We start from the raw sequence: 27,988 nt of genomic DNA, 5'->3' as shown, positions 1-27,988 counted from the left end.
GTGTGGTTTGAATGGTTAATGGTTAAGTCAGTGCAATCTGCAGAGAAAGGGATAAAGAACTTGAATGAAAATGGGGTGTGACCCTAAATGTAAAGACTGTCTGTCTCCTCCATCACTTGCGGGTAAGGCCACACACTCCTGAGCATTCTCAAACACGCCAGGCTCTACTATATATCAAAATGCCACATGGATTTTATTGATCTAATGTGATTTTTCATAAATTCTAAACGTCCACAGTGATGTGAAAAGATGGGCAAAGGCATCTGTTTCTAATTTCACTCTTGTGTGTGTATGGGGAGATGTATGTCTACTATTCTTCTGTGAGTAGAAGCTCCTCTATCTTTTATTTCATCTAGCAGTTTTGTTCCAGGTTTTTCATGCTTTTTTTTTTGAAAGATTGTTTGTTGCCGTTGGATGGGCAGCCGCGCAGTGGAATTAGATGGCTGGACGGCAGGAATTTTGCGTTCAGATGTGGCCTAAACTTGGACCCCCCTCCCCCCATTTGCTTATTTTTATGGCTGTCTGCTGCAGTTGGTGGGATCACAAATAGTGATATCAGCAGAGTCGGTAATAAAAGATGACGTGTGCCATATGTCATGTTTAGTTTCCTGAGATGTTTTTCCATGAGTATGATAGTCTTTTTCCAAAAAGATGGCAATCCTTGCTTTCTGTCATCACACAGTTGCTGATGATGACTGAAACAGACATGCTGACTGATACACACACATACACATACACCCCCCCCCCCCACACACACACACACACACACACACACACACACAAACACAAACACTCAAACACACACACAAGCACTTAAACACATACAAACAAACACATACCCGCTCTCACTCTCACTCTCTCTCATGTACACACACACACACACACACACACACACACACACACACACACACACACACACACACACACACACACACACACACACACAGTATTGTCCTATCACCAGCCATCTGTGGGAACCATCAGCTTATCAGCTGGCATCTGTGATCTGTCTGGCCTCAGCTCTTCTGCGCCCATTAGAGGACAGACCCACGCTTCTCCGCCTGGAGAGTGGACACGGCCACAGCTCCCAAACCAACCATGCATCCTGCAGACCAGAGCCAATGGCACAGGGCTGAGCTTTGGCCAGGGAGAGGGAGGGAGGGAAGCCGAGAGGAAGTAAAGAGAGAGAGAGAGGGAGGGAGAGAGAGAGAGAGAGAGGGAGGGAGAGAGAGAGAGAGAGAGAGAGTGCTAGAGAGAGAGAGAGAGAGGGAGAGAAAGAGAGAAAAAGAGGGAGAGAGAGAGAGAGAGAGAGAGAGAGATAGAAGGGGGATAGAGAGAGAGGGAGATAGAGAGAGAGAGAGAGAAAGGGGGAGAGAGAGAGGGAGAGAGAGAGATATGACAGTTGAAGGAGAAGGTAGCAGGAAAGGGGAGAGGAAGAACAAAAAGAGGTTTCACACCAGCATGTCTGAAATCTGTGTTAAGCTCATGTTTCCTGTGTGACCAACTGCTGTTCTCATCCAGTAGACGCACACACACGCACACACACGCACACACACACACACACAGACACACACACACACACACACACACGCACACACACACACACACACACACACACACACACACACACACACACACACACACACACACACACACACACACACATACATTCAGCTGTAGTAGTGGGGGCGGGCTGGGAAAGGTTTTTTTTTATTCATTAGCCTCATATGGTAATCAGCTGATGGGCTGACTATGCTATGTGGAGTCTGCCTGGGGACCAGTTTGTCTTTGCTGAGCGTCCATTCTCGCCATGTGCTTTTTCATGCTTTGGAATGCGATGTTTTGTTTGTGTTGCCATGGCACCGCTCCCTGAGAGCGCCGGTCTGGGCCAGGGTATCTCGTTCGTCTCGCAGTGGCCGGACGGTAGGCACGGCAACCCCTGGCCAGGGAGCAGCGAGGCTGAATTGTTCATACCCACACTTTCTCTCTCTTTCTTTCTCCCTCTCTATTTCTCCCTTTCTCCCACCCCTCTCTCTCTCTCTCTCTCCACCACTCTGCAGTTGTTCCTTAAACAAAAACAACACTTTTCCCTCCCGTCTCCCTCATCTATGCGCTGCCCTCATCTGCGCACGTCTGATTGCAGCACATGAAAGACATCTGGAGACATCTGGAGCACACCTGGCTAATGGCTACAGCGCTGGCCAGTGCGGTCTGGACCGTCCCAGACTTAGGAGAAGGAGAGGCGACGTGATAACACGATGAACAAACCAGCGCTTCTTGAATCAGTGTGTGAGTGCGTGCGTGTGTGTGTCACGTCACGGTCCCTTAAGAGGGGTGCCTGGTTAATATCCTGACGGCTCTCATGCTGGGTCAGACCGCTGGTTTCCTGAACAGGGATTTAGCCCAGACTGTCTGTTGTTAGTGAACAGTCTCTATTTATAAATTCCTCCAGCCCTCGACCTGGGAATCTGAATGTGAATGGCAGGCAGCATCTCCTCTCAGTTCTCCAGAGACCTTCAGGAAAGCTTCACATTTGGCTTAATAATAATGTTTTGGCTTTGAAGGTTTGAAAAGACAGAATGTTTGTATATCTTTCACTGCACATGTGTCTCATGTCTGAAACAGAGACTGGAAAAGAGTCTTTGCGACCCCTCTGTCTGGTTCCTATGGCCTCTTCTGTCAGACAGGGATGTTTTTTTTTCGTTCTCTCTCTCTCGCTCTGTCTCTCTCTCTCTCTCTTTCTCTCTCTATTCGTGGGATGATGGTCCTGATCGGCCCCTTGTCAAAGCAGCTCCATATTTGGGCGCGAGAGGGCCTGTCTCGTTGCGCGGGGCGGACGTCACGGCGATTTCACAAGCACTTACCACAAGTGGCTTCCTCTGACTAGACTTCTCAAAAATGTGATGAGAGGACGAGCCAGCACTCAGGCACAGCCGTTTGGCAGCTTGCGGTGTGCCTGCCTTAGCTCGGGGCCCCCGGGGGCCCATCACATGCCGGGGCCCCTGAGGTATCACTTGGCCAGCGGGCTATGCCGAGAGCGACGCGGCCCCCCGAGCCATTTAAGACCCACGATTGCGGAGGGCCTCTTATGAGATAATTGCTCTCCGTGAGCCAACTGTTTGTTGTTACTGTATTTTTGCACAGCTCTCTCCTGTTTCTCTCTCTCTCTCTCTCTCTCTCTCTCTCTCTGAAGAGTTGTCCCAAGCAAGGGAATGGAACAGGACAGACAGCTCTCCAGTTGCGTTATGGAATGGTGTGTCTCCAGTTATGATGCTCACATATCCTTTGAGGAAATGTATCTGAAAGACGTGGGGAAATTTTTCTGATGAAAAATGAACTCTTTTTAGTTTCTGTATTTTTTGTTAGAAAATAAAGTGATCCAAAGGTTAATTGGTTGCATGTTTCGAGAGAAAAGTTTATTTGTTATAGTTCCAGAGAGGGTTTCGTGGTGCTTATTCATTTAGCTGGTTCTTCACACTGTTCTCTGACAGGCATCGCAGTGCAAATTAAATAAAGTTTACTATTGGTTTATTGTTGTAAGCCATAAAACACATAAAAGTCCATAAAAATAAAGGCATGACCATTGCTCCGAAGCACGTTCTCCTCTTTCAAGTAGACCACGGGCAATATGAGATTTTTTCTTGGCCAAAATATTTTGATTCTTTCAACTGTTTTTCTGTACTCCGTCTGTCCCACTTTTCCAGACATTAAGAACAAATTTCTCAACTGACATGAAATTAGAAGTAGTGGGTTGAGTGCTCCCTTTCAACAGCAGTCATTAGTCATGCCGTGTTAGAATAAATGTGCGATGTGTTTGCAAGAAGACATACTATGCAAAAAAATATGGTGGAAAATATCTGCCAGCTATAGATGACGTAGATGAGTTCATACATATAACGTTGACCGAGCATCTTATGACTGTTAGTTTAAAACTGTAATTTTATAAATGTCACATTATCCACATAATGCGGTTTGAGCACAACTTAAAGGGACTGTTCTTGGCTTGAGCTCAAGAAAAATAAACATCGGAGAGAAACTTCTCTCCGTACTCTGAGAGACAAGGCTCGACTGGCCTCTGCGTGCCAATGATCCACCCCATAATTCACCAGCAGGACACATAAAGACTCCATCATGTACAGACTGTTCCCCTTGCTATCAGGAAATGGTTGTATGCTTTTAATATCTTGTAATAATAATCATATACAGTCATTAATTTATTAATGCATATTATTCAGTGATGAATGTATTCGGGGTTAAATACACAAAATACAACTGCTCACAAGTAGTTCCCGCTCTGCATTTTCAGAGGGTTGGTGGTACTACCGATCGTTCTTGAACTGAAGCTATCAGTCGACAGCAGAATTGTCGGCTAGACTCTGATGCATATTTTCTCAGCACATGGGACTTGGATCATTTTCACTGAGTTTGTCTTTTGTGGTTAATTACTCTTGTAATGATGAGCAGGTTTATCAGAAAAAACATCTTTAAGGGTATTTTGAATTTCAATTTCATCTAAATTCGATTGTGGCGGATCTGGTTAATTAAATTACGGGGGAAGACACATGGAAGCAATCGGCTCGGGCCGTGACTGAACTGAAGGAAGCACTCTGTCCTCCACCATTAGAAGTGTGCTCTGGGTTTGGAGAACGCCGCTAGACTCCATAGCATCCCAACGTCCTCCTAATTAGTCTTAATTACTGCCAATGCTGTGGACAGCACTTTCCATCTACACTCTTCAAATTAAATATAATCACTGGGTGTACGCATGTTCCTAGAGTACATTATTAGATTCACTTACTGTGAATTTCCATCTCATTGCAGAACTGATGTGTTCTTCCTTTACTAGACAGAGGTCTGTACAAATCCATTTGGTCCCCTGTTTAAGCTCCTTTTGTTGATTTGTACCATAGACTGTAAACAAATTTCCCGTGTACAACACATGACATGAATGGTAAAGGCATAGGTACAAATATGAGTAGAGAGTCATTGTTGATGTTGATGTGGAGGGGTTATGCACAGGGCACAGTTGTTGGTTAGCATGTGAGCCTCAGCACTCATCAGGCCAGGTTAGTAGATGCCTGATAAGTTGCCAGATAGTGGATCCTGAGTTGTCTGATGAGATTTGGGCCTGTCTCATGAGAGATGTGTTGCCCTGCCCTTGTGATGTGAATTAGAGCCAGCTCTCAGTACACGCTGTGCCCCCCCCCGGTCCACCATGACCTCCCCTCCGCCAGTGAAATGTCAGGGCCGGATGTCTCCTGTGGCCAATCAGATTTGTTCCAGCACTCGTTTTTCTGTTTTAGCTGTTAAGCTAATGGCTCAGAAGGGGTCACAGAAGCACCCCGCCCCACACACACACCCACACACACACATGCTCAGCTTCCTGCTGTGGCATGATTGGTCGTTGGAAGTTATTAAACGGATATTCCTCCTCCTCTGTTGCCCCTGCGTGTCCTCCTCTGTGCAAGCCCACCCCTGTCCACCCCTGCCCTGGCATTGACCCTCAGGAGCTTGTGAAACGAGAGAACGCACCGCCAAACTGGGGTTTCAGGGGCATGTTTTACTACCAGGCCTCCTCCGGAGTAGCACTTCCTGCTGGGCTACTGTCATTTTGGCTCTGCTACAAGACCCCAAACACACACACACACACACACACACACACACACACACACATACGCGTCCACCTCCGCCCACCCCTGGTTACCCTCAGCCCTTTTGTGCTGTGTGGCCGCTGAGAGGAGGAGGGGCGACCACCAGTTCTCTTATCTTCAGTTTCTGAAAATAGGACGTGGTTCTGCAGTTCCTCAGCGAAAGTCTGCGGCAGTTGGCTTTGGTTCCGTCCCCCGATGACTCCCTGTGCCTCCGCTCAACCCTGCAGAACAAATGAGCTGAACACAAGTCAAGAGGGTTCCGTCACATTTGTCTTTCTCTATTTGCACTTGCTCCCCCACTTGTCAGTGTGTTTATTTTGAAATGTTAGCCACATTTATTCCCATTAGCTTCCTGTCGTACGATAACATCGGCAATAGAAAAGCTAAGGGAACGTGTCACCGGAGTCTCCCGAGACTTTCCCATTCCTTAGCTTGGTGCCGGGAAAAGCTTCGCAGCACTTTCCTCTTTTGCTTCTCCTCACACAATGCGGCAGCAGGCAGGCCCGGCAGAGTTCAGTACAGTATGGTTTCCTGCTGGAGCTGTGGGGGCAGAGAGTCTTTTGTTGTTGGCCTGAGAGGAATTCACTGTGCCCTTGTGTTGCAGACGCACAAGGGGATCCCAGGAACTTGAGGGGCATTTCCTGTATTGTTGTACTCACACCAGTTTGAGTTTTTCCAACATAAACACATAGCTTCTTGAGTTAGCATAATCTAATTTCTAGGTTTGTAATCTTTAATACATACATCAACCTGAAAATGTACTATAGCGTAAAAAGCACATGCTGTTATAGCCCCATAGTTTGTCCTTTCATTTGGTCCTTTTTCATGTTGTTAAACAATGTCACCAAAGAGTGTTGGGCTGAGAGTTAGCTGTTAGCTTTGTTAGCATGTGACAGTCAGTTTGTTCTGCTGCACATGGTGATTATTGAGGCAATGCTGTTCATGTATGAGCATGTTTCTGTGAAAGGAAATGACAAAGCCAGCCTTGGAGGTTGAGAGAGGGCAGGGCGCCGCCCCAGCCCTCAGACTGTGTGCCTTTTACTGCTGTTTCCCTGGAGCACACAGTGTCCCAGACTGACACAGGCAAGTTCTTACCCAGGTGCTGAGTGGGAGTAGGGTTGTGTGTGTGTGTGTGTGTGTGTGTGTGTGTGTGTGTGTGTGTGTGTGTGTGTGTGTGTGTGTGCGTGTGTGTGTGTGTGTGTGCGTGTGTGTGATTTTCATGGTTGCAATGGAGGGTACGTGTGTGTTCATGATTAGTAGGGATAGTAGTGGTGTGTGTGTGTGTGTGTGTGTGTGTGTGTGTGTGTGTGTGTGTGTGTGTGTGTGTGTGTGTGTGTGTGTATGTGTGTATGTGTGTATGTGTGTTTATGTGGGTCTGTCATGCCGATGGATCAACTGAAACTGATTTATTGGCGCCGCACGTCATTGTGCAAGCCCATCTCAGCCACACCTGGCGTCAAGTCATGCAGTTGTCATGGTTGCATCAGTGTACATCCTGTGTGGGCTCAGGCACTGTCATGACTGTGTAATTAGAGAGGAAAATAAGACCCTCTCTCCTCTAATAGTTCTCTATACATTTTCTTCAGTTCTTTATTCAAACTAAGTTGAAGTTGTTATGAGTTTTTATAGTGAGGATTTTCATAATTTTCACAAAAATTTCCAGCTGGAAATAAACAATAGATTCTGTTTTTTTTTCTCTTTTTTTTCTTGTAGTAACAGGCACACATTCTTGACATGTAAAACACTTTCATGTAACATTGCTCCACCAAAACCATTCTAACAGTCCAGACAGGTGTGTATGTGTTTTGTAACAACAAATGCAGCCGTCAGACTTTACCATTACGTCATTAGTGAACCTGTCACCCTCTAACAAGCAGTCCTAATTGGTGAGCTGTCACTCTTATGTGTTCTTTGTATGATTTCAAGCCAAGAGCTTTGCCCACTCTTACTAGCCTGAATCTACTACTAGTGTGCTACCAGTCTCCATTGATGGGGTCAATGTGGAGGTGGTAAACACCTACAAGTATTTGGGCTTACACCTGGACAATAAACTGGACTGGTCAGTCAATACTGAAGCAGTCTAGAAGAAAGGGCAGAGCAGGCTGTACTTCCTGAGGAGGCTGCAGTCCTTCAATGTCTAGTAAAGCGACCTTGGGTTTGAGAAATGTGCTATATAAAATAAACATATTATTATATTTATAATTATATGTCTGCAGCAAGCTCATCAGGATGTTTTACCAGTCTGTTGTTGCCAGCGTCCTCTTCTATGCTGTGGTATGCTGGGGAGGAAGCATAAAGAAGAAGGATGCTGGGCGACTAGACAGGCTGGTAAGGAAAGCTGGCTCTGTAGTGGGAGCTGAACTAGAGTGCATCACTTCAATATCAGATAAAAGGACCCTGAACAAACTGATCAACATCTTGGACAATGAATGTCATCTAATCCATAGCACTATTACAAAGCAGAAGAGCTTCATCAGCTGGAGACTTCGCTCACTGTCATGCACAACTGACAGACTGAAGAAGTAATTTGTCCCCAGGGCCATTGAACTGTTCAATGCCTCACTAAAGGGAAGAGGAGAGATAGACTTCTCTGCATAGTCTGTCTGCCTCTCCACCTTCTCCATGTTTGTGTACTGACTGTCCACTAGCCTACTGTTTTACTGCTACACTGTTTACATGCTATATTAGCACATACTCATATCCCCTCCCTCCCTCCCACAGCCTGGATTGTGGCCATAGTTAATACTTAATACTTTATATACTTATATATAATACAATGGCTGTAACCCTATTACTTCAACCTATTCTTGCACTTATATAGTTTTTATATTACTTTGTCTACATTATTCTCTTATATGTCCATATTTATTTTATGCTGGTCTCTAGACGTTATTCTTACACTGTTGCACTGTTGGACTTACTTATTTCAAAGTCAAAGTCTGCTTTATTGTCAATTTCTTCACATGCCCAGACATACAAAGAGATCGAAATTACGTTTCTCACTATCCCACGGTGAAGACAAGACATATTTTACCAATTAAGTCCACAGACAAACATAACATTCAAGTAAACACTAAAAAGTAAATAAGAAGGCACATACAATGAAGAAATAAGAGCAGCAAAATTGGGTTGAAATTGTGCAATTGTGCATAGACAGTCAATATAATAGTGCAAAGTCAGGCCAATAAATGGCTGAGGTAGTTCTGTTTGACCTAAGTAAGCAAGTGGCATAGTGGTACAAGTTATGTAAGAGCAGCAGAAGTGTTGTGTTTTCAGGACAACAGGACAACAACAACAAGTTGCAAAGTGTGCAAAGTGTGCAAGTGTACAAGTGGTTGTGTTGTCACAGACTCACAGGTTGTCATGTGTCCAGATAAGATCTCTACCCCTCCTGAAACTCCCACCACCACGTCAAGGCCACGTTTCTCACCACAACTGTGGCAGCCTGTCAGGCACAATCAGATAAAGCAGCAATACAGCAGCAGCCTTGAGCCTAGACAAAAAAAAAAAGTTCATAGATGATTTAATAGGCTCATAAATTGCCACTGTGCGTCTGAAATCTTTCCTGCATCTACTGGTCAGTTTCCCACAAGTTGTATTTTTTTCAAAACACTTCATAAGAACGTTTATTTGGCTTTCTCTGCTTGAAAGCAGCAGGGAATAAGTTATAGTACCTGCCTGTGTTTATTCTCTTTGACTTTGATTCTGTCACAGCCAAGTGGGTCAGAATGGTCTACATCTATTACTCACTGCCGAAGCACGCTGATTGCCCTTAGTTCAATATTTGACAGAGAAGCCAGACACATGCTACCTGGACGGTTGAATCATTAACTGTCTACCGTATCTTTTTCAAGTCTGGGAGATGTATAGCATATAAGTGTCTGGCTTCAAAAGGCTGGCGTATGTTCCGGCATCTCCCATTAGTTTGGGCCTGAGCTATTCTTACACACACTGATAAGAGAGGAAAGGAAAACAAGCGTCTTATGTAAGGCGAGGTGTTACGCAAGAGTCACACGAAAATACACATGTGTGATAGGCATAAGCGTTTGTATAGTTTTTTTCTCCATGACCTACCTACATGACATATACACGCTTGTTCATAACAGTTATATATTATTAAGGGGGGACTCACATTACTGGCTATCAAAATTGAATTAAAGCTTTGGGCATCAAACATAGTAGATGTGATTGTTTTTCACTCACTTTTCTCAATTTGGCGACTTTTTTGTGTTGGCAGTTGACAGATGGGGGAAAGGCATCCAAAGCCAAGATCAGCGTTGGAGACACTGTGCTGTCCATCGACGGTATCTCCACAGATGGAATGACCCATCTGGAGGCCCAGAACAAGATCAAGGCCTGCACTGGCAACCTGAACCTCACCCTGAAAAAGTAAGAGCCGAGCTGTACATCGCACGAACCAAACACACTCACCTCCTTTTAAAACGAGGAAATCACACAACCAGCAGTAAAGCTGTGAGAATAGGGAAGGTAGGTGGACCTCTGTGTCACGTTCAGTTAGAAGAGGTCATTGTGCATATCCCAGGTGCAGGACATAAATGTGTCAGGATATTCTTCAAAAAGAGGTTCACACTCCTTTTTGAAGAATATTTTTACCCTTTGTGTTACCACACTAAATTAATGGCCTACACTGTATCATAGACTAGAAGCCATGCGCTATGAAAAGTGCTTCAAACTTGTCCACACATGGAGCCTATCAAGGAAACCAAACATTTCATAGTAAAAGCATGACTACAAGATAAATATAATTAAGGTCTACAGACAGGCTCAACCAAAGCTTGTAGCACCAAGAGTTTTTTTCCCCTCTGTTATACCATACAGACACACACAATGAAATGGGATTTCCTTCCCTGGATACGGAGCTTTAGAAAGCATACTGCATGTCTAAAATCAACAGCGAGAACATTAGATCTTGTTTACATACTTGGACAAAGCCCTACGTCAGTAAATGTGAGGTTTTTGTTTCATTCAGTGAGGAGTAAACATCATGGCCTTTAAAAGTTAATGTGCATCTTGGCCTCCGCTCTGCTGTGTCCCTAAGTCGACCCTGTTGTTGTTAGAGCTTGCGCTGTATTTCGAACTCGAAATGTGCGAAAACACAGCCAATAAACACATGTACGCGTAGTTCCCCTCCACACACAGACTGCGAGGCATATATCATACCTCCACTATCAAAGGCATGGCTGGAACGGCAGTGCGGTCACATGCAGAGCAGGCGAGAGAACATCACTGAACGCTCAGAGACCCCCACAGGCCTCTGGGTGTCAGTGAGAGCAAAACAAGTCTCTTTTTTCAGTTTGTTTTACTCCCGTTCTCCTTCCCTTTCCTCTGTGTGCTCTTGTTCCCCTTCGCCGCGCTCTTCTGCGGCTTGCGAGGAGCAGGTCGTAACTCCTTCTCCCGCCTCTGGTTCCTCAAGCCCGGAGAGCAAGGGGAGGCCAAGCACAACAGCGTGCGGCCGGGTGTGTGGTTTTTTCAGACATCTCTCTAACCCCCCCCCCATTCCCCCCCCCCTCCAGCGGACTGGGGCTTACGGCTCACTCCTGTGCAGAAGTAGGGGGGGGGGCTTATTAACTCGGAGGAACGGTATTCAAAAACCGAGACGTTTAAAAGACGTAGCTTGTCATTTACGCCGGCAGCACTCAGTCTAATGTGTTTGGATTTGAACTATAAATTGCCCCTCGTTGAGTTTTGGAATCTGTGAATCGGGCATTTAGTGGGTTAGACGGGAATGTTGTCGTCTTTGGCCTCTTGACAACTGTCAATGTAGCCAGTAAGAGAAATTCTGTGATTTCCCAAGAGCCATGACAACTGACTATTCACAGCATAATGTTTGACTCTCTGTTTTGTTTTGTCCCTAATTTATTGTCAGATTATTCAAGTTTGTTCAGGCAAAAACTGGATTACTAATTAGAATTATTCATTTAATTAGCTTTCTGGGAGACCCTGTAGTCCTTAGTCCTAATCACAGTCAGTTCCAGTGCCATGAAAATCTGATACTTTTCCCTCAATTGGACAAAAACAGGCCTTGCTGGTGAGGTGACCCTCTGCTAATATGGTCAATTTCATCACAGTTCATTGACATTTTTAAGGACATTTGTTGGTCACAAGCTCCCTCTGTGTACAGGTATGTGTTGCCTCTCCCCCAGGAAGTATGCAGCAATGAAAGATAAACATAGATGTTATTCCTGAGTTGCGTTCTCATACTTAAGAATGTGGAATGCCAACTCAATAAAAAGACATACTTAGTATGGTATCACTTTGCTAGTTTCGTCTTGCCCTGGGCCTTTATCCTTCTGTGCTTTGGCCTTTTTGAGTCTGTTTTGCGTCTTTTGTCTGGTTAGCACTGCAGCCGCACACAAGCAGAAGCCTGGCGTGTGTTTGTGAGCTCATAGCGTTTCCATTATGATCTGAAGTGCACATCAGAGAGCCATTACCGCTTGAAGTAGTGGAGTTTGTACAAGGCTATGGAGATTTCTTGTGATTCTGGTGTAAGTGTATGTGTGTGTGTGTGTAAGAGAGAGAGAGAGAGAGAGAGAGAGAGAGAGAGAGAGAGAGAGAGAGAGAGAGAGAGAGAGAGAGAGAGAGAGAGAGAGAGAGAGAGAAGATTTATTAAAGGTCACAAAAAGCCTGAAATAGGTTGTCTATTTACCACAGAAGCTGTGTAGGCCTTCACCATTAGAAAGTTAAAACTACTTTTAAGGACTTGCTGACCTTTGCTCTTCCTACAAATGGGTCTTTTCCTGGTCAGGTACGGTGACAGGACCTCTTCACGATGATTTATGATACAACTTCTGCTGACGGGCACAAAATAAGACATCGTCAAGGCCATCTGATTTCGCCTTCGACTTCTGACCCCTGTGTTAGCATATGCTGAGGATGGCCCCCGAAAGGCATTCCAGGCCTTTGGGGCGGATAAATCAGGGGACAGTAAAAAGGCTTTTGCTCTCGACCGCCAAAGCACTGTCTTTTCAAAAAGATTCTCACATTTTCCCAGTCCGATCGCTCAGTGCGGTGGAGCCGATGTGTGGAATCCCTGTGGCGGTCCAGCAGGTACTGGAGAGCTTATGTGCAATCATCATCATAGATTCCGAGGTCGGAAAGCAGTCGAGTAGGAGCACCACTGCGCTGGTTCTATGGAACATTCTTTTTGTCATTTTTTTTCTCTTCTGTTTAATACTGAGGCTGTTTGCGCAGCGAATCTGCAAAAATCATCAAACCTGAAGCTCCCAGTTCTTTTCCTCGGATGTAGAAAAAAAATAACGTCCCACTCCACCAATATCTCGGTTTACTTTTAAGATAACATTGCGTTAAGAAGAAAGCCGGGGCTGTGTTTTGGGGTCCCTCAGAGATACTTACGCTACGCTAACCTAGCGTTACTGAGCCACTCCGAGCACAGCTGCCTAGGGTCCGTCTTCAGGCTGGGCTCCTGATAGACCCTCCCCAGGCCTGCGTCAAAAAGCTTACGCCTGCTCACTGGGGCAAAAAATGTCATGTTAGGTCATCTTCAAACTATCTTCAGAACACTGGAGCAATCAGGGAGTATCTTTAGAGCAAGTTAGCACGCACGCACGCACGCACGCATAGCCCTTTAAAAATCCAGAGTCCATTTGTTGTATGGTCTTGTGTGTGTGTGTGTGTGTGTGTGTGTGTGTGTGTGTGTGTGTGTGTGTGTGTGTGTGTGTGTGTGTGTGTGTGTGTGTGTGTGAGAGAGAGAGAGATAAAGAGAGAAAGATAGAGAGAGAATGGTGTTTTTTTTTTAAACCCTTGAGGAATTTCAACATCTCTGTTTTCCTGGAGTAGATGCCACATTTCTTTGAGTAGAACAAGCGTTGCAAAAGACAGACGTTACTCAACCGCACACGTGAACACTGCCTCTGCACTATGTCAATGTGCTTTTTGTAAATGACAGGACTTGCACCTGCGATCTCCCAGCAGTGCGGAACCTCCTCCGTACACCGTGGTAAAATACGCTGTAAAGTACCCACATGGTCCTTCCACCTGCCATGCTCTGCTCTGCTCTGCACTGCCGTCTCTCTCCCTCATCCGGTCCCAACAGTGACAGATTTAAGAAGCTTTAAGGACTTAGTAATGAGGAAAAACAGACCCCAAATCAGCCCTGCTGCGCTGAGGCCTGTAATCCAGTAGTAATGGGCGCCTGTGATGGATGTTCAATGAAACATCAAATGCAAGTGCTTCGCCACAGCAGAACACTCCGAATGGGAAAATAATGGGTCGGTGCTGTTTCTTCGTCTTTCTTCTTCTTCTTCTTCTTCCTCTTCTTCTTCTTCTTCTTCTTCTTTCTTCAAGTTCAGAGCTGTCCGTAGTTCTCGTATGATAAGCGACCCTGGGGTGTTTTTTGGCTTTGCCTGGCAGCAGTTGTCATGAGGAGTGTCAGTGAAGGCTGGCACATGCAGTGTGTTGGAGTAGTAGCTGTTGAAGTAGAACCACTTGGAATGCCCCTCTGGAAACGGAACGTTCTGGAGAATTCCATCCACTCCACAAACCCCCCCCCCCCCACATACACACACACACACACACACACACACACACACACACAAAAAGTATTTTTCCTGTCAGTTCAGCAAATTTTGGATGTATAGATTACATCAGCTCGTTTCAAACCACATTGATTTCTGGACTCTCTAACTCTTATTTTTTTGTTCTCTCTGCTTTTCCAAAAAAAATAATGGAAATGGCGCCTCTCGTCTGCTTCAAGCAATGTTTTCTGTCCTGTATCTGTCTCTGATCCCAAACCCTTGTCAGATGGTGTATCCTCCTGCTTCCCCTGTTTTGCGAGTACAAGTGTACAAAATCTATTGTGCCAGAATGGTGATTCATGGGATGTGTGAAGATCCAGTGAAGGTCCTCCCACCGTAAGCTGGGATAATGCTTTAAGTCCAACCTCAGTCCCTTCTGGCCCCAGGAGCCTGAGAGAACAGGATGGATTTGGACAGGTGCAGGAAGAGAAGTCCCACCGACCCCAAAGCGCTCCAGGCTGTTCTCGTAAGATGGGGTCTCTGTGTGCATGTCGGAATCAGACGCATGCTATGAGGTGAAGAGAGTCAGCACAGGCCCTTCTCAAATACTAGCCATCAGATCTGTGCATCATGTGAAAGTGAGATTCTTCTGGCCTAGGTGATCAGAACTTGGGTCTTGCTATCAAGTGTGATGGTAATTATACCACAATGGCAGAGTGAGTGAAGCTCTTGCTGAGCAAGAGGGAGAGGTGGGAGATTTGAGTTACAAAAAGATTTCCTCAACTTCATTGGAAACAATTTCGAGATATTTAAAACAATGATGAGATATTTGACAGGCTGTAGTTCTCAACATTATTTGAAAATGTAGTCATAAATTGACGATGGATACAATGTTAATTGCTATTTTGGTTAAATCAAATGGTTTATATTAATCTTTCTGACTGATTTTTTTTGTGCTGTATTGAATCATTTCTTAAACATTTGTGAGCCTTGCAGTGAAAACCTTGAATACGTCTCTCGCACGTCAAACTGTGTGTTATATAAACTCTGAGCTGAGGACATTCTTTATGGAAATCTGGCCTCATACATGTTCCATCAAACAACAGCGTCCTTTCTGGCTGCTTGTGCTTGTGCTTGTGCTTGTGTGTGTGTGTGTGTGTGTGTGTGTGTGTGTGTGTGTGTTTCTGAAACTGTGAGAGACATGCAGGCTAACTCAGATGGCTTGCGCCTTGCTTTAATAAAAGAATTTTACGATGTGACAGGCACTCTGTATCCAAGAAGCCGTCCACATTTGGCCAGCAGTTTCAGGTCTGCTTGGGGAAAGGAGAGCCATCCTCCCATTCATCTGGAAGGCTAGTGAGAGCAAATGCTGACATGCGAAGCTCAACTCGGATGGGTATTAGGTTTTATTCAACGTTAGACTGTCTCAAGTTATTCCTTGATTTAGTGGGCTTTTAGCGTGCACATCACTTTGATCCTGCAGGTGTATGTGTATGTGTGCTGTATGATATGGTGTTCATTAGATGACTGCTAGTAGGTAGTGGAAAGTTCTACATGTCTGTGCAAAGTGGGATTCTCATGAATTCCAGTCATGTAGGAACAAAGTCCTAATCGTATATTAAGCACTTGTGATATCCATTAACGCCAGAGTACAGCCAAAAAGAGGCCGAGCTCAGATAACGCTGTGATTTGCTATGAAAGTGTGCTTTGAAAGTCTTTCTTATACAGAGAGCACACACACACACACACACACACACACACACACACACACACACACACACACACACACACACACACACACACACACTTACACACACACAGAGAGAGAGAGAGAGAGAACCACACATTTAAATATATATTTAGAGGGTATGCTCCAATGACAGACAGATTTTTTGCCTGTATAGTAAGTCGATGCCCTGTAGCAGATTTACTTACATTCTGCAACAGGAGTCTATAAGTGCCTGTCAAGGAACCATGAAGGCACTTACACTCATCTCAGCCCCCCCCACCCCCCCACACACACCTATCCGCTTCACCCCTCCAGGTCTGCCAGGAAGAAGGGCACTTATAAGCACTCCGCCTTTCAGCATGCCCCGAGGAGACTGGGTGGAAGTGACCCGCATCAGTGTACGGCAAGCACAGAGCCCTTGGCGTGTATCAAAGGCGATAGGCTACATCACACACATCCTTTCTTCACGTCCTCCCTCGCTATTATCCGTCACTCAGCGGCAGGGCCGGGCATCCCTTCTCTGTCTCACGCTCCCTCTCTCTCTCTTGTGCTCTCTCTCTCTCTCTCTCTTGCGCTTTCTCTCTCTCTTGTGCTCTCTCTCTCTCTCTCTCTTGTGCTCTCTCTCTCTCTTGTGCTCTCTCTCTCTCTTGTGCTCTCTCTCTCTCTCTCTCTTGTGCTCTCTCTCTCTCTTGTGCTCTCTCTCTCTCTTGTGCTCTCTCTCTCTCTCTCTTGCGCTTTCTCTTCTTCTTTGGCAAATTCCATGTAAGACACGAGAAAGGCAGAAATTGACAGCAGCAGCATTCGCTGTCCCACACTCTCCTCCTGCCCCCCCCCCCCCCCCCCCCCGCCCCCTCCCCGTCTTGTCTGAGGGTTCCAGTATCTGTCTGTGAATGCATTGTGGTTTTTGGTGCCCCTCTCTGCTCTTAGTAGGCCTCTGCCAATGTCAGCTTTTAAAAAGCCGCCTGCTTCTTCAATCTTCATTCACCCGTTTACAGCCAGCTGGGGCCCAGGGGAAGCGTGGGAGGGGGAAGACAGTGTGTGAAGTGGTTTTCAAGTACCCCGGAGTTTGGGTTGGGTTGGGGGTGGGGTCTTGACATGACACAACTGGCTCTCTCACATTTCAGGGAAGCGTCACACATTAAGGGAAAAGGGTGCCGTCCAGAATGGCATTTTACATTTAAAAGCGCCAAGAATTGATTTGTTTTCTGATGTAGGGATGCTTGTAGTATTCCTCAGAATTTTTTCAGGTATTTTTAAAATTATTATTAATTTCCAACATTTCAAGAAACTGATTGATAATATTTACAAAAAGAGATAAATAAAAGAAAACAGAACAACAGACAGGGCAAAGAAGGAGGATAATAAATGAATAAATAAATACCATAGAACCTCAGTTTTTGAGGGACAAGGAACCCCTTTACTCTGCAGAGGTATATTTGTAAAAGTGACTGTGTATAGAACTATGAGACCTTTTAATGTTTCACAAGGAACTTAGCATGCACTGCCACGCTACTCAAGTCTGATGTAAGGGTTCTAACCTTGTGTTGGTAGCCCTCTGATATAAACCGCAGAGTGGCTTAGAAACGTGGGCTAACAGAGACTGCCTGCTTATAAACCCCCTCACGGACCAGTAAGCTCTCTTCCTCCAGATGACACCAGGGGGCTCCCGTGTGTGTATGTGTGTGTGTGTGTGGGGGGGGGGGGGGGGTGCTATGTGTGTGTGTGTGTCAGAGGCTGTGTGCATCCGGATGTCAAGAGACTCAGTTTAATTAGGACTGGAGTGTGTGTGTGTGTGTTTCACAGTGGGTGTGCCTGTGCATGTGGGTGAGCAAGTTTCATAGAGATGTAAGCATGTATTTTGTGTGTGTATGTGTGTGTGTGTGTGTGTGTGTGTGTGTGTGTGTGTGTGTGTGTGTGTGTGTGTGTTCGTGTGTGTGTGTGGGTGTGTGTGTGTGTGTGTGTGTGTGTGTGTGTGTGTGTGTGTGTGTTCGTGTGTGTGTGTGTGTGTGTGTGTGTGTGTGTGTGTGTGTGTGTGTGTTCGTGTGTGTCATATTTATGAGCTTCTCTGGTGTGGCTGGCCTGTCTGCCAGTGCTCCTAGAAGGTCAAAGAAAAACACCATGTTTCTCCCAGTCTCGCATCTGTCAATCTTTTTGTTTTAGCTAAAATTAGAACCCTCTGAATATTTTCCAGCTGAGCAGGCACAGTCAGATTTTTCTACTTTTGTTGACCTTTTCTGCTGGCTTGAGAAAGTGTTACTCTTTAACTGGATGCTGCGGGGGAATGATCATCAACTACAAACTCCAGAGCTGTGGTTCAAAAGGTCACTCCAACAGCCATGGAAAAGCTAGCTTTGGTTTTTGTTTATTTGGCTGCTGTCACGCACACGAACACACACACACACACACACACACACACACACACACACACACACACACACACACACACGCACACACACGCACACACACACACACACACATATGCAAAGCCTACATAATATACATTACAGTGATGTAGTATTAGCTGCATTAACATAGTATTAATTGCTTCCTAAGGTCTCCTCTGCATTGTAGCTTGAATGTTATTCCTCATTTTTGTAAGTCGCTTTGGATTATAGTCACACAGACACTTGCAGGAGCCACCCGTATAGCTGTAACTTCTGAACTCTGGGACAGCCACACACACACACACACACACACACACACACACACACACACACACACACACACACACACACACACACACACACACACACACACACACACACACACAGACACACACACACACACACACACAAGCACACGCATGTACATACCCAGCATCACACAGACACTTGCCAAACCACACACACACACACACACACACACACACACACACACACACAGAGCATGCAAGCATACATTCCCACACACACTTGCCGAACCACAAAGCTGTATCTCCTCAATCCTGAGACAGCCCAGAGACCCATCTACCGCATCCTTATCTTCCATTGTGTCCAGCTTGGGTGGTCAGTCGGTCCAGGGCGTCCTCGTCTCCCTCTCTCCTCTGAAGCATCTCCGTCGTCCCAGATGCAGCCACACAGCGCAGGCCACCTGAAGGTGTCAGAATGAAGCGCTGATTCAGAGCTCTCTTCTGCTCCGCCGCCCCCACACTGCAGATGCCTGGATGTACAGTACATTAACCACAACGCAGCCAAAGAGTACTGCTCGCTTGGTTTATTGTGTATTTATACAATACATGTGTTGTGAACGAAAGTACGCTAGAAGTACACAGAAAATAGTTTTTATGGGGAAAAAATGATGGGTTCCTCAATTCCTTTGTCTATTGGAGAGGGGAGGTTAAAGTTCCGTTTAAAGGTTCTCCAAGGTGAGCTCTCTCATTTGAAGTTGGATGACTTCTCTAGTCTAGATGAATGATTCCTTTGTCTGTGCCAAATAGCCTTGCTGTTTTCCAGAGGCGCCTAATAGTTATTTTGTCCTGAGCCACCATGAATTCCCAGACAGGCCAGGTGGCTCCGTAATGGCTGCTGTTGGAGGAGTCCTGCTGTCCCGGGCAGACAGGGACTTAGTGAGGGTGCGCTCTGGTGCTGATTGGTCACTCAGTGCGTCAGTATTCAGAAACAAGACTCCTTTGTCTCTCTCTCTTGTCCTCCGTTTGGTCAGCGTCGGTCGCCAGCATGGGTGCTTTTGCACGGCCTAGAGCGGGCCGCGGCGATGCGATAAGGCATTTTGCTTTGCGTCGCGCCATTCTGTGGCATGTCCGTCACGCTCACCTGCCACGTCACGCGCTGTGCCGCTGTGTGTTTGTGTGTGTATGTGTCGTTGTGTGTGTGTGTGTGTGTGTGTCGGTATGTGTGTGTGTGTCCACAGACATGCCCACAGCAACCATTTTATGGCCATTTGGGAGGTTCACTCCCTTGAAAACAACACGCCATTGAATACATTCCTTTATATTCTTTTTTTCATCTGGCTGTTTATGTGTTCTGTCTTTCTTTCTCTTCCTCTTTTTACCTTCTGTATCTCTCACTCTCCAATGGCTTCCCCCTCACACTGTCCAACTCTACACATCAGGTCATCGCTTAGTCAGTGGAGCAAACTAGTCAGCTCGCCAAGCACCTGTTCATTTTCTGCAACTGAGACTGGGTGTGTATGTGTGTGTGTCTTTTGTGTTTGTGTGTTTGTGTGTTTGGAAGTGTGTGTGTGTGTGTGCGTGTGTGTGTGTGTGTGTGTGTGTGTCAGGGTTTCCGCTAGAAAAAAATTGTGCCGGTCAAAGTGACCGGCAGAGGTTTCGTTTTCCGGACATTTTGATGATATGCCGGTCAAATATCCTATTATCACTTCTTAATTAGTCAAATTGAGGAAAACTGGAGACAGGCTATGTAGCTTAAAGAATGGAATAATCAGGCTGTATAGAATGCAACATGTTCAACTTAAACATGCCTAACAAGATCGTAACAAGCTTCGTTCGTTGTTTTAAAAAGGCGACGTTGTTTGTTGCTGCTACCCACGTTATCTCCAGTGGTGACTGTTTAACTTACACAGATGCGCACACACAAGAATGAGCGCTCACACCACTACCCCCTAATGCTATGCCTCTTTATTTAATAACAATAAATTAAGATATGTTTCCTATTCTGGCCTGGGAAATGTTTAGTTTCTTTTTCTTTCGGCCGCGATTCAATGATACTGTTTAATTGTGCCAGAAATGATCCACGGACCAGTAATCGCCTCGTCGAGGAGGCCCTAACCCTGCACATCATAGACAGAGAACGCATAGGCCTACTGTATGCTTTGGGTAAAGAACACTTTGCATGTCCAGTATACACGGAGAATGACAGTGTCTTGTAGCGGCCGCACCCCCCGCAACTCCACTTCCAATTCCAATGTCACTGATTCCGACATATACGCCCGACACTTCTGCTTTTTATCTGGTGGTGGTGGAGTTGACCGGACAGCGGAGGCTTCAGACGTTACCAATTTATCATCATCCATCGCGTCTGGCCTCTGACTTTTAAGGCTAGTCTGCCTGGGCCTGGCCATGTTTGAACCGCCTCACTCATTTGTTTGTTGTTTAACATGGTCGTTTTAAGCGTGCGTCTCCCATTTGAAATGCAGCGGCTATGCGTGTTGTTTAATAGCTTACTTTTCAAACGGTAGAGCCTGTTCATTTAAAAATATAGCCAGAGGACGTATAATATAGGCTTACATATTAAGTCTTATTAATTCTCAAATTCAGATTGCGTTAGAGGACGGGATTATTAGCCAATTTCAATCGGACAATTTGACCGGAGAGATTTAATTTGGTCGGACATTTCATTTTTTTTTCGGCCAATGTCCGGTAATTACCGGACAACGGAAACCCTGGTGTGTGTGTGGGTGTGTGTGTGTGTCTTGTGTATTCGTGTCTTTGTATGTATGTGCGTGTGTGTGTATTTTGTATTTGTGTGTTTGTATGTGTATGTGTGTGTGCATGTGTGTGTCGTGTTTCTTGTGTGTGTGTGTGTGTGTGTGTGTGTGTGTGTGTGTGTGTGTCTCTGTGTGTGTGTGTGTGTGTGTCTCTGTGTGTGTGTGGGTGCTGTATCTGCATTACTATGGAACATACACTGCTCAGCCTTTCAATGTGAACACCACAGGGAGCCTCCCTCTGTGTGATTCCCTCACCCTAATAAGCGCCATGTTATGTTCTCTCTCGGCCCACTCCGTCTTAGCATCTGCCCGGGCTCCCCAGGGCCACTCCAGCATTTCCCAGGTACATCTCTCATCACATCGTAATTCAACCCTGGACATGCCATAAGTACATATTAGTTGTCAACACTCTAATGTTGCCTCAGGCGCAATGCTGATGGGGAAATGTTTGTTGAGTCCAATCCTCTCCTTTGAGTCTAGATGCACTGAAAGATTCTTCAGAGTTTAGTTTAGTGGTGGTGGTGGTGGTGGTGGTGGGGGGGGGGGGGGTTTACATGTTGGAAGGTTTTTTGTCTTTCATTGAATCCAGGTATAGGTTCTGAAACATGCCTTCTCTATGGTTTTAATTATTCAGCTCTCTAGTGTACTGGTCCTTGGCTGGCTACCCTGAGACACATTCATAAAACCTGGGAGAGACATTATGAAACATCTGCTCGTGTGTGAGTCTGCACGTGTGTGTGTGTGTGTGTGTGTGTGTGTCAGCGTGTGTGTGTGTGTGTGTGTGTGTGTGTGTGTGTGTGTGTGTGTGTGTACAGGGGGTGCAAGACAGCCTTCCTCTGAGTGCTTACAGTCTTCATAGTAGTATTCCTATGAAACAGATTTGTCTGAAATTCCCACATGGCTTATTCCGAATTGGACCTGAACTCTTGACCTGACATTTACTAAGTAAGTTCCTCTGCCCAACTACAGTAGTTTTGAATGTTTTGAATGTTTGTAGTAAGTCACACTGGAGAAGTCATAGTCCCCTTTATGGTCCTGTTTCCTGTTTTATAGCACTTCAGAGTTTTACTGTATACAGAATCCTCTCCATCTTTACAGCAGATCTCTTCATAGAGAAATATTTATTCGGACGGAAGAAGAAATATACCATATTATGCGGCTGAATCTGGCCACGGTGCTTCTTGTTAAGTTGGCCATGAAACACCTTAAGTAGAAGCATTAAGTTCAAAGAAATGTCTTAAAAGTTTAACTCCTCACCAGCGGATAGCAAGAAGAATGTTAATGAGTCCTCTTGGCTTACTAAAAATAAGTCCTTCAGTCTTTTGGACACCTCAACTGTGTTTGTTTGTGTGTGTGTGTGTGTGTGTGTGTGTGTGTGTGTGTGTGTGTGTGTGTGTGTGTGTGTGCTACAACCTGCTCAGCTCAGCAGCCTGTCTACACATCTACAGGACAGACTTCTCACTGTGTCTTTTTCTTGTTCTCCACTTATTTTCTCTCTTATTTTCCACTCTCTCTCTCTCTCTCTCTCTCTCTCCCTCTCTCCCCTGTGTTGGGCGATTCCCCAGCTGCTCTGAGCTCAGCGGACTCGTCGGCGGCACCTGTGAGCCTCAGCGCAGCAGCCCCCTCATTAGTCGAAAACAATTACGTGTGCCGCTTCTGAACTCTCTGCCCTGCGAGCGCGAGCGAGGCGTCTCGCTGGGGTGATTCACCGCTGATGCACTCACCAGCGGACACCATCAAGAGCGCTAACCGCTACGTTCCGCCCCACTCCTTCACCCCCCCCTGACCCCCCCCCCCCCCCCCCAGACCTTCACTTCTGTCAGCCAGAGTCAGGCTGCTGCTGGTGGTTTTCCTGGGGAGCCCCAGGGCAGGAAAGGCCCGTGGAGGGAGAGGAGGATGAGGAGAACGAAGAGGAGGAGGTGGGATTGGGGGAGGAGGAGGAGGTGGAGGTGGTATTGGGGGAGGAGGAGGAGGAGGTGGTATTAGGGGAGTAGGAGGAGGAGGATGGGGGGGGGGCTTGTCTGGGCCTCTGATGAGTGATGCGGGCGGCCCGGTCTCTGAAGCCTCTCCATCACTCAGACGTATGGCATGTGCCAGACTGTTGCTCTTGGCCGCTGCTCTGCGATTGGCCGAAACCTCTGCCATGTTCTCCCAGACTGGGGGGGTGGGGGGGGGGTGGGGGTGGTGAAACGAGTGTGAGAAGGAGAGCGAAAAAAAAGAGTGAACGATTTTTGCAAAAGATCATTTACAGGTATTGCAAAGTATTTTTTGAGAAAACAAATTCATGCACATAAAGACCAGAGTGGGGAGAGGGAGAGACTGTTGGAAGTGTGAGCAGTGTTGGGGGAGAGACAGACAGAGAGTTTGAGAGATATAAAAAGATGGGGCAAAAGAGGGATAATGAGAGAGGGAAAGAGAGGCACAGAGAAGGGAAAGGAAAGAAGAGAAGGTGACTAAGAGAGGGAGATAAAGAGAGAACCAGAGCATGCGTGACTGAGAGAGAGGGAGAGAGAGAGAGAGAGAGAGAGAGAGAGAGAGAGAGAGAGAGAGAGAGAGAGAGAGAGAGGACACCAGCATTGTTTGTTTGTTTTAGTAGTATGAGACTCTGACAGCCCAGTGAGGGCCAGGCCAAAGTGATCAGCATAAGCCCACCGCTGATGACTTTCCCAGACACTGCTGCTCTTCACACACTGAGACGCATTCTGGCTCCTGTCTGTGTTCGGAACCTGGTCTTATGGGATCGTACCATATCGATCATGTCCTAGTTTTCTGTTCCTTGTATTCTTAGTGGACTTCAAATATGTCATACAAAGTAAAATAAAATAGTGGTGATAGAGCCCAGCCCTCAAATTATATTATATATTTTTATTTATTTGGGTCCCTAATATGATTTTTATTTTCTCTTCATTGTGAGTATTGAGAATAGCCGGACGGCTGAAACGTCTGCTCTTGCTCCCAAAATTAAATGGAAAAACTCCTTTCTGTAGACTTTGTTTAAGTCTTTTCTTTCAGTGTGCGAACTACTACTCTCTCTCTCTTCTACTCTTGGTTTAAACACACCTGGCTAAACTCTAGATCATCTGAGCGCAACAATACTCCCCTGCATCCTATTTTCTCTTCATTGTCAGCACAAAACAAAGCATATAGCAGAAGAAGGAAGTAGCAGCATACTAGTGCTAATTCAACTATGCTAAATTGGCCCAGGGGGTTTGCGATGGCATTCTAACTACCGCATGTTGTTTTGAGGTTTATCTGTGATTGATTGCTCTGTCCTTGAGCTCATGGATCATGCTGCAGGGATCTCATGACCTCACCAGACAGAGTTATGCAAATAATAAACTAAATGCCTTTGTTCATGGCTTGGCAAGCGCAACAACAGCCCACTAAATCACTCGGCTGGATTCGGTTGACGCGGGGGAATTTAAAAATCATAAACATTGGACATGAGATGAAACGTTGACCGCTCCCCAAAAGTTTTATTTTGTCCTCTCTCTCCTCTTTCTCTCTCTCTCTATCTCTCTCTCTCTCTCTCTCTCTCTCACACACACACACACACCTTACCTTGAATTTCTTATCTATCTATCTATCTATCTACACACACACACACACACACACACACACACACACACACACACACATACACATACACACACACACAGTGTTTGTTTATTAGATTACAGTGCAGGAAGAGGGGGGAAGTCCAGAAGCTGATGTGCTCCTGGCCAGGTTGATTTTCATATGAAAAGTGGCCGTGGTGCCTGAGGCGATGAAAGGCGGCTTTATTTATCTGCCGCTGTGTGTCTGGAGTTAGCAGATGACCAGTGCTGACCCGCATGCCACAGCAAATACCAGGACAGTGCAGAGACTCCACTCACCTGCATAAGGCTTCTCTTCTCTTGTCTTCTCTCCTCTTTTCTTCTCCTCTCCTCTCCTTTCCTCTTTTCTCTTGTCTCCTCTTCTCTTCTTTTCTCTTCTCTTCTCTCCTCTCCTCTCCTTTCCTCTTCTCTATTTCTTGTCTCCTCTTCTCTTCTTTTCTCTTCTCTTCTCTTCTCTTCTCTCCTCTCCTCTTCTCTATTTCTTGTCTTCTCTTCTCTTCTCTCCTCTCTTCTCTATTACTTGTCTTCTCTTCTCTTCTCGTCTCTTTATCTTCTCTTCTCATCTCTTCTCTTCTTTTGCCTTATTCTGTCCTCTCTTCTTCTCTTTTCTTCTCTTCTCTCTTTTTATGTCTCTCGCGATGCGTCTGTGTCTGGAGTGGACTGTCCAGTCTAACTGAATTTCTCTTTGAATAGCCATGGCCTAATTCCCCTTAACCCAGTCCTTTATATGTTGAATGTGTCGTGGAATGACTCTTTATTCATTTAGGGCACATGTTTATGCCTTTTTGAAACCCCAGCCCAGCTCTTTTTTAGTCGCTGCGAGACTCACAAGATCGCTGCCCAGTCTGCTTTCGTCCAGAACACGCAGAAAACATTAATTCGGAAGATCTGATGATCCCATCACAGTCAAAACACCTTCCAACACCCCCCCCCCCACCCCCCCTGTTTTTTTTAGTGCGGAGCAGCCCAGATGTCTGCAAGAGGACCACCCCCGAGAAGAACTCCTCTCCTCTGGTATCTGGAATGGGGAGATTGTGGCCTGTGGATCCTGGCTGCTGGTTCTGTTCCTCCGCACCACGTTGGAGCCATTTGCCACACTCTGGGATTCATTTGCGTTTCGCCGCTGATAAACCCGAGTGACTTTGGCGTGGCCGAGCCGAGTTAACACATCGTTTCAATCATCCGCCGCCTTTCATTCCATTCCCACCCCCCCCCCCCCCCCAACAACACTGCTTTCTCCCTAATGATCCTCACTTTGCTTTCTCTTCTCACACCACCACATTCATCATTTATTTTCCCTCCATTCATTATTGTGTTCTTGTTCTTGCCCGTCCAACAGTTGTTGTTTTTTCTTTTCGTCCGCCAATCCATCTTTCCTATCTCTCCCTCCTGACCTCTCTCCCGGTGATCCCGTGATGATCCCGGGTCTTTGGCTGGATGGACAATGTGAATGCTGAATCTTCTCTCCCACAACCCCCCCGCTCCTTTTATGGAAGAGACGGACAGACAGGAAGTGTGACAGTGTTCCGGAACGAACCGGGCTGCTGACTCACAGTGGTTGTTATTGGAGACAAGAAGGCCACATTGTCCCTAGCGCGGAGAGGCCGACTTGTTTGTGAGGCTTTTGGCCGCATGTTTGGTTTTAATGGAGATTAATGAGAAAAAGCTGAAACCAAGTCTGGACTTGGTCTGACTGCACAGTCTCTGGCATATGCCGGGGTGCGAATGCCAACCCCATGAATGCTCACAATTTTCAGTTGTCTCTTATCAAAACAACACTCGGGCATTTTCTCACACATTGCAAATGTATCACATACCTCAGGTATCTAGTGCCAACTTTTGTTTTCTCAAAGAACAGATCGCATGAATATGTTTTTTATGGATTTGGCATTGAGTCTAATGGTCTGAATGGGTTGTCGCTAATATACATTTTTGTTTCTTAGCCAAGTTAGGGGAAGCATTACCTTGTTTAGTGGTATTCTCAGCTCTTGAGCTGCAGAACAGGTTGTGGGGGCATTCATCAGTTAGTAGAAAATCAATGGCATTCAGATGGCATTCTTCCACCAAACCCTGTCAACCAGCATCGATCTGTTAGCCTTCAACACAGTGTATTAGATATCAGAGAGTCTTTCATGCGGAGTTAAATGCCAGAGTGATGGCCAATGTCATTAGTCTAATTGATGTCAGCACTGTGTAAAGGATGACAAATGTGGTCACAGAAGTTGCAGATGAGAATTCCAGTCAGGAAACGTTATATCACATTTGCTGATTGGAGTACCCTCGTCTCATGCAATACATTGAACCAGTCGCGTTGGCTATATCCTCCCAGGCACTGACTCACTTCCATAAGACTCAGTTCTTTCAGACACAGTGTGTAATCTCACTTTCTAGCAGTCCCCACCCATCCATGCTGCACTGACACCTGCACTGACAGGATCCGAGCGAGCGACTGTCAATGTCTACACTGGATCCGTTAAATACTCTTCTAATGCTCTTAATTAAATGCTCTTCTATTGTGTCCTACTTCTTATTCGAAATAGCAGAGCAAAGCGAGCGAAAGAAAGAAAATAGAAACTGGGCGTCCAACAAAAGTTCTCTCAAAACGTCGCGCTGCTCGCGTCACTTGTAGTCAGGACACTCCAATTGAAAACAAAACAGATTTCATCGCTAATGTTCGCTCACATCGTGTCCGGTTAGGACATGGCGTAACACCTGTCCAGATCTGCCTTAAGTAAAGGGGTTGTATGTAGGTCCCATGCATTGCAGTGTGTCACATGGTGGTGTGCACCAGTATCAGAAAATCAAGTTGGCAAAGACTATACCAAGTGCATTCCTCCAATCCAAGGGAAAAGTTTCTAGAGCACTATGGCATGCATCATAATTTCAAGATCTATATCCGTTCATGAGTCAGAAGAAAGATTTGCTTTACTTGTTTATCCTATTACTCACTGAAGAAGGACTGGCTGTCTTGTGGTGTAACAATTTGCTGTGAGGATTGAGCTGTACAGATATCCAGAGCCCAAGCGGATCGAGCCTAACCCGCTCTGACATGTTCATCCCCGGATTTGACCAAACCCTGGACCATCCCCATCACCGCAACATACTTTTGTAATG

At 45.9% G+C, this 27,988-nt stretch overlaps 1 protein-coding gene across 2 annotated transcripts in view; it reads left to right on the top strand.

Moving 5' to 3' along the window:
* Positions 1-27,988, top strand: part of pdlim5b (PDZ and LIM domain 5b) — a 77,527-nt gene that overhangs the window by 18,953 nt on the left and 30,586 nt on the right. For both annotated transcript variants that reach the window (XM_076303137.1, XM_076303135.1), the window contains exon 3: positions 9,889-10,040. In XM_076303137.1, coding sequence (XP_076159252.1) covers positions 9,889-10,040 — 152 coding nt within the window. The remainder of the gene's footprint in view (positions 1-9,888; positions 10,041-27,988) is intronic.

This window comes from Alosa pseudoharengus, unplaced genomic scaffold, assembly GCF_046254945.1.
Source record: "Alosa pseudoharengus isolate Yale_2024_CS ecotype anadromous, Long Island Sound unplaced genomic scaffold, YU_APseudo_1.1 YU_APseudo_1.1_scf_24, whole genome shotgun sequence".
Classification (NCBI taxonomy): domain Eukaryota; kingdom Metazoa; phylum Chordata; class Actinopteri; order Clupeiformes; family Clupeidae; genus Alosa; species Alosa pseudoharengus.
The sequence above is the reverse complement of the archived record's forward strand: the minus strand, read 5'-3'. Positions and strand labels throughout refer to the sequence as shown.